This window comes from Monodon monoceros, unplaced genomic scaffold (genome assembly GCF_005190385.1).
Source record: "Monodon monoceros isolate NGI ecotype Baffin Bay Population unplaced genomic scaffold, NGI_Narwhal_1 Super_Scaffold_4, whole genome shotgun sequence".
Lineage (NCBI taxonomy): Eukaryota > Metazoa > Chordata > Mammalia > Artiodactyla > Monodontidae > Monodon > Monodon monoceros.
In genome coordinates, this window is record NW_021703781.1 from 6045131 (window position 1) to 6058898 (window position 13768).

General features: G+C 34.8%; 1 protein-coding gene across 6 annotated transcripts in view; it reads right to left on the reverse strand.

The window, feature by feature from the left end:
* Positions 1 to 13768, reverse strand: part of ERO1B (endoplasmic reticulum oxidoreductase 1 beta) — an 81511-nt gene that overhangs the window by 24363 nt on the left and 43380 nt on the right. For all 6 annotated transcript variants that reach the window (XR_003796937.1, XR_003796938.1, XR_003796936.1 and 3 more), the window contains exons 9-15: positions 11782 to 11793; positions 9867 to 9893; positions 6217 to 6309; positions 5857 to 6103; positions 4754 to 4823; positions 2454 to 2540; positions 1325 to 1458 (exon numbers count right to left, since the gene is read on the reverse strand). Coding sequence is in view for 2 of the 6 variants with exons in the window: in XM_029244553.1 (XP_029100386.1) it covers positions 1325 to 1458; positions 2454 to 2540; positions 4754 to 4823; positions 5857 to 6103; positions 6217 to 6309; positions 9867 to 9893; positions 11782 to 11793 (670 nt within the window). In the remaining 4 variants the exon portion in view is untranslated. The remainder of the gene's footprint in view (positions 1 to 1324; positions 1459 to 2453; positions 2541 to 4753; positions 4824 to 5856; positions 6104 to 6216; positions 6310 to 9866; positions 9894 to 11781; positions 11794 to 13768) is intronic.

Here is a 13768-nt window from a genome sequence, read left to right on the forward strand (position 1 = left end):
CTAGTTAGAGAACTTAGCTGGAAGGGTTGCATTTGTGAATAATTCCTTGTGAGAGGCAGAGAAGTTTTGAGGAAGTTAACATCTGCTTCTTTCTCAATTTAATTTTATTTAGATTTAAATACGTTTTAAGAAGGAGATTCCCAGATATAGAGAACTAGTGGTTACCACTGGGGAGAGGCAAAATAGGGGTAGGGGGTTAAGAGGTACAAACTACTATGTATAAAATAAGCTACAAGGATACATTGTACAACACAGGGGATATAGCCAACATTTTATAATAACTATAAAAGGAGTATAACCTTTAAAAACTGTGAATCACTATACTGTACACCTGTAACATAATACTGTACATCAACTATTCTTCAGTTCAAAGTGTTTAAATTGATTAAAATATTTTTTCATTTAAATTTCAAATAATTTAAATTTAATTCAGCTTCTCCTATTTTATCTTACTACAAAGCCTCATAAGTGGGTGGACTGAATTTTTCATGAAACACCAATTACTAGTGGACATGCTATGTCTATCTTGTGTTTGAAATCTCAACCTACATGGTCATCTTTAAATACAGGGGAACAACAGGTGAAATCTTTGCTATTAAGATGGGGAAGGGGCAATTAATTTATTTTTAATTTAACTGCCTCTTTTTAACTTAAAAATGCATGTTAAGAAAACATTATAATCTCTGTATTACTTTGTTCTTTCTTTCTTTTTTTAATTCTTCCTTGATCTGACTTTGCCTTTTTTCCCAGGGCAGTACAGTATTGTTTTCTCTGATTTTCTATGATTCTTTTCCTTCTCTTCTGTATTCTTCACTTAGTTGGTACTGCATGTATCTCTGTAGGCAAATTCAAATTATTTTTGAAACCATCTGTGGTATAAACAAAAAGCAAACTGTATGTACGTACACAGAAACAATGGGGGAAGCATGAGTGAAAGAAAAATGCCTCCTCAGATTAAGACACAGAGCAGCTGAAAGGTTTAATGTCTTTTTCTTTCCTCACCTTCTGAACCAAACTCTGCTTACTCCTGCTATTGTACCTGAATGAGTTAAAACCAGCTAAAGAGAATTTTATTAGGAGAATATTTCCCCACAAAATTGAGAAGGCAAACTGGGAAATGCCGGCAATTTGAAACTATTACTTTTTCCTGTAACCTGTAGAGAAACTGGCTTGTGAGTGCAGGTACGATGCTATATGACAATAATGCTCCCTCTCTGTCAACAAAACAAAGCAAAACAGACTACTTTAGCAAAGAAGATGATCTTTGCAGTTTGTTGAAACCAGCAGGGGAATCAAAAGTCTTCACTATGAAAACAGTTCTTACCTTCCAAAAGCATTTAAAAGAGCAACTATTTCCTGTCGAGTGAGTTGGAAGCCTTTAGATGGGCTGTTCTCTGGAAGCTTTTGGATTTCTTTTTCTGAGAATAATATCTTCAGGGCAGTTCCTAAACCCTGAGTCTAAAGAAAATAGTGATAAACTTTTAATTAAATTCATATAATAATAACTGCTATAAAGGTTTAAAGGAATACTCAGTCACTGTGATGAGAAGTCAGGAAATTCACATGAACTGAACTTTTCACCAAAATGTTCAACTATGTAAAACACAGTTTCTACTTCCTCACAGATTATGCATATGATAAATTTATCTAAGCTGTTAAGGAAATCTGAATAGTTTAACACTTTTGGGATACATATCCTACTATTCCAAATTACTAAAATGCCTTTTTTTAACGTAGAAAATATCACGTTAGTATTACAGCGTTCAATATGTAACTCTGAAAGCATTCTTTATAGCCCCTAACAATTCAAAACTTAGAAATAAGTATCAGTTTATAGGTATAGTGATACCTACACTTAATAATTTCTCAATTATTAGCAACAGAGTAAAAGAAAAATCTGATTTCAGTGTAGCCTCCATTAAAAAAATTCTGTCTCTTGACTTTCTATGACTTAATATCATCTTCGTAAAAGATAAGAGAAAACAGTCACACAATCCTTTTTACATTGAAATATTTAGGTAAATGGGCCTGCTGGGCAGAACTTTCCCATTTTGTGACTAGGGGGCCTCCTTCTTTTGATCATTGATACAAACTCAGTGACCAAAATTTGATAATTAAATTTCTTATATAATTATATTTTACCTTTTATATAGGTATATAGAATACCAATACACTCTATTTATAACCAACTCCAAAAATGAATCTGAGATTGTACTAACAGAAACAGATACAATAAAACTAAAATCATTAACCTACAATAATAGGAAAAACATCCTAATACATACACATATAACACACAGAGTCTAATACTGTTTTTATAAATAAAACAGAAAAACCACACTTTGGGTTTCTAATTCAATGAACAATGAGGACATTTTAGTAAAAACTTTCAACTTCTCAGTGGAGAAATTTAAGGTTAGTAATAGTTTCAAAACAGAAGACAACACACAAACCTGTAATTTCCCCCATAACCTGCATTTGTCACATCCAACACAGTCCATTATACGGGAGATATTCTTGAAATGTAACCGGAATTCCTCCTAACAAGCAGAACACATGTTCATTCTAATCAGACATTTAAAATTAAACTGCATTTGTGTGAATTATAATAAAAGTTTCAAAGCTTATTAATGAATGAGTTGTTTTTTTCAACAATGAAGTATTTGAATTTGTATAGCACAACATGGCACATAAAACAGCTAACATTAATGGCAGTTTATAAAATTCATTCTATATATTAATTCAACAAACTTTTGATTGAGGGGCCACTCCACGCAAAGCACCAACATGTACCCTACAGGGGACACCAAAGTAAATAATACACGGTTTTTACTTCGAAGGAGCTTAACTGTTGCTTCCATTTGATATCTGTGTACAACCAGTGGTAAATACATCTATATTATGTTTCATTTATTTTTGATACATTGTTTTGTGTGAGTCTAAATCAGAAAGCTAGTCCTAGAACAATAATCAGTGTCCGTATCTCTCCTTAGGACCACACCATGTTTATAACATGTATTCCCCATCAGCACCGATGATCACAGGGCTATACAAGGGGTCTGTGATCTCACAGTCCCCCACATTTGCTAATGCAGCTTCTCCAGGGATGCTTGCTTACCGGATCCTTGAGTTTTGCTGTATTAGTTTCCCACAGAGTTAGATGCCTGTGAGCATCTGTGCATGGGTTTCTGTGACTCTAAGGTCAGTCTCACCTTCTCTGAGGACAAAACTAGCTAAGAGGAAGTTTCCTCATCTTTTTCACAGGGTAAACATAGAAAATAAAAATCATTTTATTGCACCGAGGTAAACATTTTATTGCAAAGAGCTGGAGTGAGTCACCCGAAAACTTGAAGCGTTTGGAGGAATCAATACCTTGGCCAAAAGAAAGACAACATAAATAGAACAGAAAAACTCCTTTGCTCTCCATTCTCATGTAATTCATGTTCTTTGGAGCAGATGGAAAAATGGACTTATATTCTCCTTTCTACACCTTTGAAAAATGGGAAACCAAATTTCCAGCATTTTATAACTTGAAAGCTAGCTGTGAAACCCTACTCTGCTCTCAGTCTTACCTTCCTCATCTATAAAAAGATACGTAATTATAGTTGTCTTGATCGGAAGTATAATATTTGTATAAACACTAAGAAAACAGGAAGCATTACAAAAATGAATTAGCATTATGTTAAATACTGTAATACTAATATACCTCTAAAACAACCATAAAACAAAACAACCTTCCAAAACTAAAATATAGTTGTGGCTAAATTACTTCATTTCAGAAATACCAAGGAACTCTTACTAATGTATTCATTCTTGTAGCATATCCACATCTAAAACATCTCGGGGCCAAATGTGTTTCAGAATTCAGAATTTTTGAGATTTTAGAAATGTAGTACACACACTATATATTATGTAACACCCCACCAGAGTGTATGGCAACACCCTGTAATCAAATACATGATTGTTTTTGCAACAAAATGTAAGAATATTCATACCAAGCAGAATTTTTTTAAAAACACTACAAATATCCTTACACCAGTTCAGGTTAGGTTTTGCTAACAAATTAATTTGTACCAAACATAAGAAAAATGTTCAAGTTTTTGGAGCTTTTTGGATTTCAGAATCGCATATAAAAAATTGTGGAGCTGTGGTAGAAGACTATTTGCCAGTCAATTTCAAATACTTTTATGAACACTGTAAGGGTACAATGTATTCCTTAATTACTGTAAGCAAATGAAAACCAAGTGCTTGTAACATCAAGTTGCATAATGTTCCTAAAATATAGTCTCCTTCTGACATCACAGGTCAACAGGTAATTTTTGCCTTATATGTTAGTCCATTAGGACAAAAACATAATAGTTTCAAAACTGTAACATTCTGTAAAGTAAACATTAGAAAATATACTATTTACTGCCTTCAAAGTGGCTAACAGTGCATGATTTTTTTTAAGACGCTTTATCAAAACAGCAATAAGTAAATGAAAGAAAATAAAGTAAGAAAACTTTCAAAATAATGCCTTTTGAAAAGACATTTACAAAGGTGTCATTAGTCAGAGGTGTGACTGAGGATTCACTAAGCAGTTGGGCAAGCTAGAAAGGAGAAAGGAATTGAGAAAGAGCTTTTTGTATCATTTATAGTAAAATCCAATCAGACCAACAAGATGGTGAACTGGGAAAGAAAGTTTAGATGAACAGGATTAAAACACAACCAGTAAACTGTTCCCCACCCAGTCCCCCAGTCAAGAACTTTTTACCTTTAACGATTTGGCCCCCTTTTTGTCACCTGCAAACATGGATTTCTCGTCAAAGTGCATGGGAAAGGACCTAATGAAATGAAAATATTATAAGCTACAGATGAAAAATTCAAGCTGTGGTAGAATTTTCTATCTCTACAAATATTTAAAATTCAGAATTTACTCATGTGTAAGGTTTGGTAACGTGGGAAGGTGGCAAAGTGTTTAAACTATTCAATCAAAGAGTAAAGCAAGATAAAGAGGGCTTTGTAATTTATAAGACTGTAATGTTTTGAAGAAATTACGTGACAAAAATAACCTAAAAAATTAACTGAACACAATTTGTGTGAAAAAATGTACAAAACTCTTTTAACATTTTAAAACATTTTTAAAAATTTAATGCATAATTTACCTTAGACATTTCTTAACCCAACTCTCCTCTGTGCTCATTTTTAACAATCAGTAAAGTGCAGTTTTATACACCCAGGATTTTTTTTTAAAGGTTATATTGTAGAACGTAAGGCTAATGTCCTCTTAGGTAATCTATCCTTATGCTAGCACCTATTACCATCTGAACTTAAGTAGCAACTGGAAGAATACAATATTGGTAGAAAGAACATTAAAGTAGCATTAAATTTTGGTACTACATAAAATTTAAAGTTATATTTAAAAATACATCCTAGAGGCTTCCCTGGTGGCGCAGTGGTTGAGAGTCCGCCTGCCGATGCAGGGGACACAGGTTCGTGCCCCGGTCCGGGAAGATCCCACATGCCGCGGAGCGGCTGCGCCCATGAGCCATGGCCGCCGAGCCTGTGCGTCCGGAGCCTCTGCTCCACAATGGGAGAGGCCACAACAGTGAGAGGCCCGCGTACCGCAAAAAAAAAAAATACAGCCTATTCTCAAGTGTGAAAATTTATGCTACAAAGCTTTATAGACGCTTTTCAGTCAACATTTTTAGAAATATTTTTGAAATGCTGCCATTCTATGGCACACTTTCCTTCTCAGTTCTAATTCTCCCTTTTCCTAACTTTCAGGAGTCAGTTTTTGTTTTATCAATATTTCAAGAACTACCTCACTCAACTACAGAGTGGAGAATTTCAGATCACTGACAATTCAATTCTTACTTTGTATCTTGAAAGATATTCAGTAGAAGGGTTTTTGTGTCAGCATCCTCTTTTACATTTCCAGTGTAAAGATCGACAATTGAGCGCTCAAAGTAAGGGGCCACCTTTGATAAAGCTCGAAGCTCAATTAAATATAAAAAGTACAGATTCTTTAGCCTTCTTGGGCCTTCTCCCTTGGTTTCCACAGGGTCGAAGCGGCGTTTAAATTCTTTCATATTAGGTCCCCAGGTAGGTTTACCCCAGGTTTCTAAAGAGAAAGAGAAATATATTATACACTCTTTTAATAAACAGAATTTTTGCTCTATAGAGAATATGTATTTTCCCCAACAATTTTTATACTAATAGAAAATACCTGATTACCTTCCAAAAGATAATTTGCGCATAGATGTAAATTGATACTAGCATGAAGTCCCGATATAAGCTTATAGAAGACTCTTTTCTCCAAACACAAACCTATTCAGAAAAATATTGAAAAAGAAATCACATCCATTTAGATAACAAAAATACTGAATCAACAGGATTAGGTAAATGGGCTTATTTTTAAAGTTAACATTTGAGGACATTAACAAATCAAGGACTAATATAAAATAATTAGATTGAGATACTATCACTAGAAGATAAAATAAGATTCTGACTTCAGAATGGAGTTAACTGAGTATGATAACTTAGTGCAGAATAAGATACAAATGTCTGGGTTACTGGAGGTCCAAACACTATGGATGCACTTGGAAGAGTCCTCATGTTACCCAGAAGGCAGCAGCACAGATTTTTTTGTGGTTTAGGCTAAACTAAAGCACATATAAAGTCACTGCTTTGGCGTAACAATAGCTGTTTCTCCTTTTCCCTTCCCTATAGATGTTCTTTATTTGAACCTACTTGTTAGTGGAGGAAGAAGAGACTGAATTCTGTTTCTCTCCTTCCTCCAGATTCTTTAGTGGTTCTTATTAATCCTTTGCCCTGGAATTCTCTAATTCTACTTAACTGTATGTTCCACAGGTAAGGAGCAAAAACTTGGAAAACAGACATCCAGGAGTTTCAGCCAATTAAAAAAAAAAATGTGTGCTGATTATTTACTATGTGAATAAAACCATATCAAGATGGAGTTCAGTAATATGATGGAAATTTATTTTATGTAGCCTTCTTAAGCCACACAGGCTTTTGCTCAAGACAGAGGTCAAGATAATTTCGCCATCCTATCCAACCCCCACCTCCATTTAAAAATATTTTCTATTATAAGAGTAATACACATTGTGAATGAACTTAATGCTATTAAATAAATTCTGAAGTGCTTAAGGTAAATTTTATACTGTGTATATTTTACCACAATGAAAAAAGAGAAACATTTTTAGGAAATTTTCTTTATAGAAAAATTTTAAAATAGATAAAAATGCAAAAAGTTTTAAGAATCCACACTAGACGCAGAACAATTAGCTTTTCCCCTTTCCTACCACCCAAAAGAGTTTGTTTTTGTCTTTTTTGCTTTTTAGTTTTTTTACTCTCCCTATGGGGAAAAATGGGCTTCAACAGTGGAAACTAAGAAACAATCTCATTTATATGCTGAAGGATTTTTTAAGAGTATGTATGTGGCTTACTTTGCATCCTTTCAGGATCTTTTAGATCTTCAACTTACTTTCCCTTTATGTTCTACCATAGATGGCTCTGAAGCAAGTAGCTTCTAATAGGAAAAAATAATTATTTTGAGATCTCATTCCCTAATTCAAAATTCTTCCTAGAACATTCTCATCACCACAGATAGAGACCAAAAGGTAGAAATTCAGTTCTGTTTTGTGGCTTCTTCATAAAAGTATATGGCCAAATTTGAATGCTTATGGTAACAAGGGATATAAACAATATGAATAACTTTGATAAAACATTAGGTATTAACTTCTCTAGTAAAACTTTTAATCAAATCTGTTATCAAGTACCAAAATGATCAGATTTGAAGTTCACTTCCTCTTCCTTTCAACCTACTTCTCTAAGCAGTAAAATATCTAAAGACAAGAGAAGGGAAAACAGGCAAAGCAAAGCTCATGAAAATTCATATGCCTAAAAATGAGAACATGAAAACTAGGAGGGAATTCTAATTTGCAAAGCCCACAAAGCCCCTTACCTAAAAGGGGATGGGTGGTAAGAGGGAAGGAAGGAGTAGACCTGTACTTCTGTAAACTGTGAAAATTAGGTAACTTCAAGCAAAATCTTAATAATAAAAGATGAGCCAAGTGAATGCACCAAGAAGACACACAACACTCTTAGCAGAAAGTGCTGGAGAGGTGCTCCCCGACTGCGGTCTGCTGCCAGCCCTAATGCCTGGCAAATCCAACTATTCAATTTAGAAAGTGGTTCTCCTCTTCCTCTTCTGGATTTAATTTCATTCAAATTCATTTTCATCAACTGAATTACAGGACACCAATATATAACTTTTTCTCTCACAAAAGGGCTAGATACATTGTTAACACTATTATTTGGCATTTGTACACTGTTTAGTGATTTTCGAAGCAGTTTTCACAGGCATCATCTACACTCACAGTGTAGGTAAGCTGGATGGCTAGTGCTACTCTCGTGTCCCAGATCAGGAAACTGAGTCTCAGAAAAGTTGCCTATAAATAGGAGTTCTCGCTGGACTGTGTATCAATATTCAGAGACTCCCATCAATAGGATACTAGGAGAGTGGTTGATATAGTATACCCTAGAATCCGATACTGCCCATAAATTTCATTCTCATCCTCCATTATCAATACGCAGAGTCTCTGACCACCTCTTTTAACCTAAACACTACTTTTCACAATTTGTGCTCTTAAAATAAAGTTAAACAAAGATAACCATCTCTTCCCACATTGGCCATTTATCAATATAATTCCTAGCAGTATCTGCACATCAAAAATAGTTCATTGGGCTTCCCTGGTGGCGCAGTAGATAGTAATCTGCCTGCCAATGCGGGGGACACAGGTTCGATCCCTGGTCCAGGAAGAGCCCACATGTCACAGAACAACTAAGCCCGGGTGCCACAACTACTGAGCCTGAGCTCTAGAGCCCGCGAGCCACAACTACTGAGCCCACGTGCCACAACTACCTGAAGCCTGCGTGCCTAGAGCCCGTGCTCCACAAGAGAAGCCACCGCAATGAGAAGCCCATGCTCCGCAACTAGAGAAAGCCCATGTGCAGCAACGAAGGCCCAACACAGCCAAAAAAAAAAAAAAAAAAAAAAAGCTCATTAAAAACAAAGAGAAATCACGTTCATAAGTTAACACGACTGATTAACAAAGATAAAATGGAATTAAGTGCTTAGTTTAACTCAGTAGAGTTCCTATAAGGTTATGGCTAGGAAATATCCATTTTCCAGGGTCATTCAACTTATCTTTCATTAATATATTTGAACTTTTGGTTTCATAAATTAATGGCAATTTGGTAAATTTTTTAAAAGCAGCATATATCCAGTTATTAACCAAAGTTGTTAAAATCCTAGGATGTTTCAGCTTTCCATTAATAACGTTTCATAATTTCAACACTAGAAAATATAAGAATGCGAAGGTATATGATATATTGGGATCTATATTACTTTATCCTTTAGTTAGACAAGTTTAGACTATATGTGTAAACATGTTTAAAACCTTCTGAATTCAAATTCATCTTCCCTTAATTTCATATATAAAAAAAAGTACTTGCTTCCAAAAAGAATGCCTCTACTTAAAAACACAGACTTGCACAGTGGTTACTAGAAAAGTAGTTTGGATGAGTATTACATACAGAATGGAGATAAGACTGGGAACCAGTTCTGGAACCCTGATGACCACATCTGCCCTGTGTATTTCCATAACACTGGTTTTTAGCTGACCAATATCATCAAAATTTTCAAATAATTTTATCCTAAACTATAATAACCTAAAACATGTTATTTTCTTTCAAACACTGTCAAGATTTAATGAATCCTAAAACTTACAAATATATATTAAATAAATCAATTCATTTTTTGCAAGATGCCAATAAATTTAAAATGCAGACATTAAATTTACCTTCTAGCCACGTGTAGAACGATTCTCCTAAAAAAACAAAACAAAAACAATCAAAATTATACACATACACAGAATTGGGTTAAAATGTTTAAATGGTCATTCATAAATAAGAATAAATTAAGTCTATAAAACATTTCTCATGACAGATTAAGGAATATGTCCACTGCTCATGTGTAATGGAAAAACAGGCATATGGTTCTAGAAAATAAAGTCCAAAAGTTACTGAAGTAGTTCTGGGAAAACGTTCTTATAAATGACATTTTGACTTGTAAAATTTTTGAGAAAACTTCCAGTCAAAATATTATGTAAACCTTATTCACTTGAAGGCTTAAATATCCTTAAGTATGAGGAGAAACAATCTTAAATTTGCTTTTGATAACCATAGCATTATTCAAAACTTCCAGAAAAAAGTGAATTAATATGAAAATCAAATTATTAATTCCATTTTTCCTGAGCAATAAACCTAAGTATATTTCCTCAATTATCTAAAACTACTAAGTTTTAAGAGATAATAAAAAAGTTTCCTAAATTTCCAAAATAATTCTTCAGAAAAGTTAACGACCAGAATATGAAGGGGCCTTCCTTGTGTACTATGCTAAAAGAACTATTTCTAGCCCAATATTGTTCTGAGTGAAAAGAAAAATGGCCGTCAATAAAGATGAAAAAACAGTTAATATACTTCCTATACCCATCCTTATTTTAATTGCAAAAAGCAAAGCATGATGATAAAAACTCAACACATAGGTGAGTTGAGCAAGGAGTCCAGGGGATAAATTAGATGGTGGGGAATTACTTTGCCTCCTGAGAGTCTTGATCCTTAGCAAAGCAATACAAACATCTTCCTAGAGAATCATTCATTCAACATACTCTCACTTAGATGATACTCTTACACAAAACATCATTCATTATCTCACTTGTTTACTCAAAAAGCCCCAGCTGCTAACAGGAAAAAAGTCTAGCTCCTAAGGTCCTCAATAATCTGGCCTCTACTCATCTTTCTAATTTTAAATTACCCCATATATGAAGTCTTTCCTACTCTCCCCAAACATGCCTTGTTTTTCCTTTCTCAACCCCTTGGTCCATGCTGTCACCCAGGTAGCACACACTATCCAATTCTTCAGGCTGTAAATCAGTCCATCATTCAAGTCCATCTCAAATGCCACCTCCTCCAGTAAATTTTCCCAATGAGGCAGGATCTGTTCTACCTCTGAAGAGCTATACCACCTACTGCTGTACTATGTATGTAATACTTCTTTATTATCACTTATGTACAGTGCTGATCATTCCCACTATACATATTTTTAGCTCCTAGAGGGAAGGCATGTTTTATACATCTTTCTATCCTTTACAATGCCCATCACAGTGCCCTTGACACATAGGGTAACTTTATTTTTTTTAATAAATAAATTTATTTATTTATTTATTTTTGATAGTGTTGGGTCTTTGTTGCTGCGCGCGGGCTTTCCCTAGTTGCGGCGAGCAGGGGCTACTCTTTGTTGCAGTGCACGGGCTTCTCACTGCGGTGCCTGCTCTTGTTGCGGAGCACAGACTCCAGGCACGCAGGCTTCAGTAGTTGTGCCTCGTGGGCTCTAGAGCACAGGCTCAATAGTTGTGGCGCACAGGCTTAGTTGTTCCACGGCATGTGGGATCTTCGTGGATCAGAGATCGAACCCATGTCCCCTGCACTGGCAGGCAGGTTCTTAACCACTGTGCCACCAGGAAAGTCCCTAACGTAGGGTAACTTTAAATTATAAAAAACACTCTTATTTTTTTGGTCACCATTGATTGGTAGCTATTTTCTGAAAAAAAATAGGATACTTTCTTTTGAATTAAAAACAGGAAAAAATAAAATTTTGATCATTAAAGGCATTTCTTCTACATTTGAAGCAAACATAAAATGAGACTTTTAACTTACCATCATCTTCTCCTGAAAGAGAAAATAATAGACAGGATTTTAGAAAATGTCTTACACAGTTCAGATTCCAATCCTATTTATTTATGGGATTAAAACTTACTATGTGTTAAACTATTAATTATACCATGAACCTTGCTCAGTGTGTAGTTACCCTGTAAATAAGACTTCTTAATAAGAATATAGGCCAAAGAGTATAAGATTTTCACATATGTTTTATGCAATAAATAGTATCAGAGAGTAAGTAAACAATCATAAAGACCACTAGTTTCAATAATTAACAAATATACAGTCACTCCTTTAATCATTATGCACACAACTCTCTGAACATGTGTTTCCAGACTGGAGTACTTTTCTTTTTTAAGTTACTGCTCCTCAGCACATATTCACCTTAACAAAAGCACTTCCCAAACTCTAGTCAGTGAAAGCATCCCTGCAGGGGTTATGGGGCTGCCTAGATGTGGGGGAGAGGCCAGAAGGCTGGGCTTTCAGGCTCCACAGCAGCCCTGTCTTGATTAGCTTTACATGTGGAATTCTGACAGAAAATTTCATTTTTGGAAAAAAGCTGTTGGAAAGCTAGCTGTGGAAGTCAGGAATAGTGGGGAAGAAACACAGTTAAGAATATTAACCACCAAACCAGCTCTACAACAAATGCTAAAGAAACTTCTGTAAGTGGGAAACACAGAGAAGAAAAGGACCTACAAAAACAAACCCAAAACAATTAAGAAAATGGTACTAGGAACATACATATCGATAATTACATTAAACGTGAATGGATTAAATGCTCCAACCAAATGACACAGGCTTGCTGAATGGATACAAAAACAAGATCCATATACATGTTGTCTACAAGGGACTCACTTCAGACCTAGGGACACATTCAGACTAAAAGTGAGGGGATACAAAAAGATATTCTATGCAAATGAAAATCAAAAGAAAGCTGGAGTAGCAATACTCAGATAAAACAGACTTTAAAATAAAGAATGTTACAAGAGACAAGGAAGGACACTACATAATGTAGTGTCAATCCAAGAAGATATAACAATTGTAAATATTTATGCACCCAACATCGGAGCACCTCAATACATAAGGCAACTGCTAACAGCTATAAAAGAGAAAATCGACAGTAACACAATAATAGTGGGGGACTTTAACACCTCACTTACTCCAACGGACAGATAACACCTCACTTACACCAACAGGCAGATCTTCCAAACAGAAAATTAATAAGGCAACACAAGCTTTAAATGACACAACAGACCAGATAGATTTAATTGATATTTATACGACATTCCATCCAAAAAGAGCAGATTACACTTTCTTCTTAAGTGCGCACAGAACACTCTCCAGGATAGATCACATCTTGGGTCACAAATCTAGACTCAGTAAATTTAAGAAAATTGAAATCATATCAAGCGTCTTTTCTGACCACAAAGCTATGAGATTAGAAATGAATTACAGGGAAAAAAAACACAATCACATGGAGGCTAAACAGTATGTTACTAAATAACCAAGAGATCACTGAAGAAATCAAAGAGGAAATCAAAATATACCTAGAGACAAACGACAATGAAAACACAATGATCTAAAACCTATGGGATGCAGCAAAAGCAGTTCTAAGAGGGAAGTTTATAGCTATACAAGCCTACCTCAGGAAACAAGAAAAATCTCCAATAAACAATCTAACCTTACACCTAAAGGAACCAGAGAAAAAAGAACAAACAAAACCCTAAGTTAACAGAAGGAAAAAAATCATAAAGATCAGAGCGGAAATCAGTGAAATTGAAACAAAGAAAACAATAGCAAAGATCAATAAAACTAAAAGCTGGTTCTTTGAGAAGATAAACAAAATTAATAAACCATTAGCCAGACTCATCAAGAAAAACAGGGAGAGGACTCATCAATAAAATTAGAAATGAAAAAGGAGAAGTTACAACAGACACTGCAGAAATACAAAGCATAAGACTACTACAAGCAACTCTATGCCAAT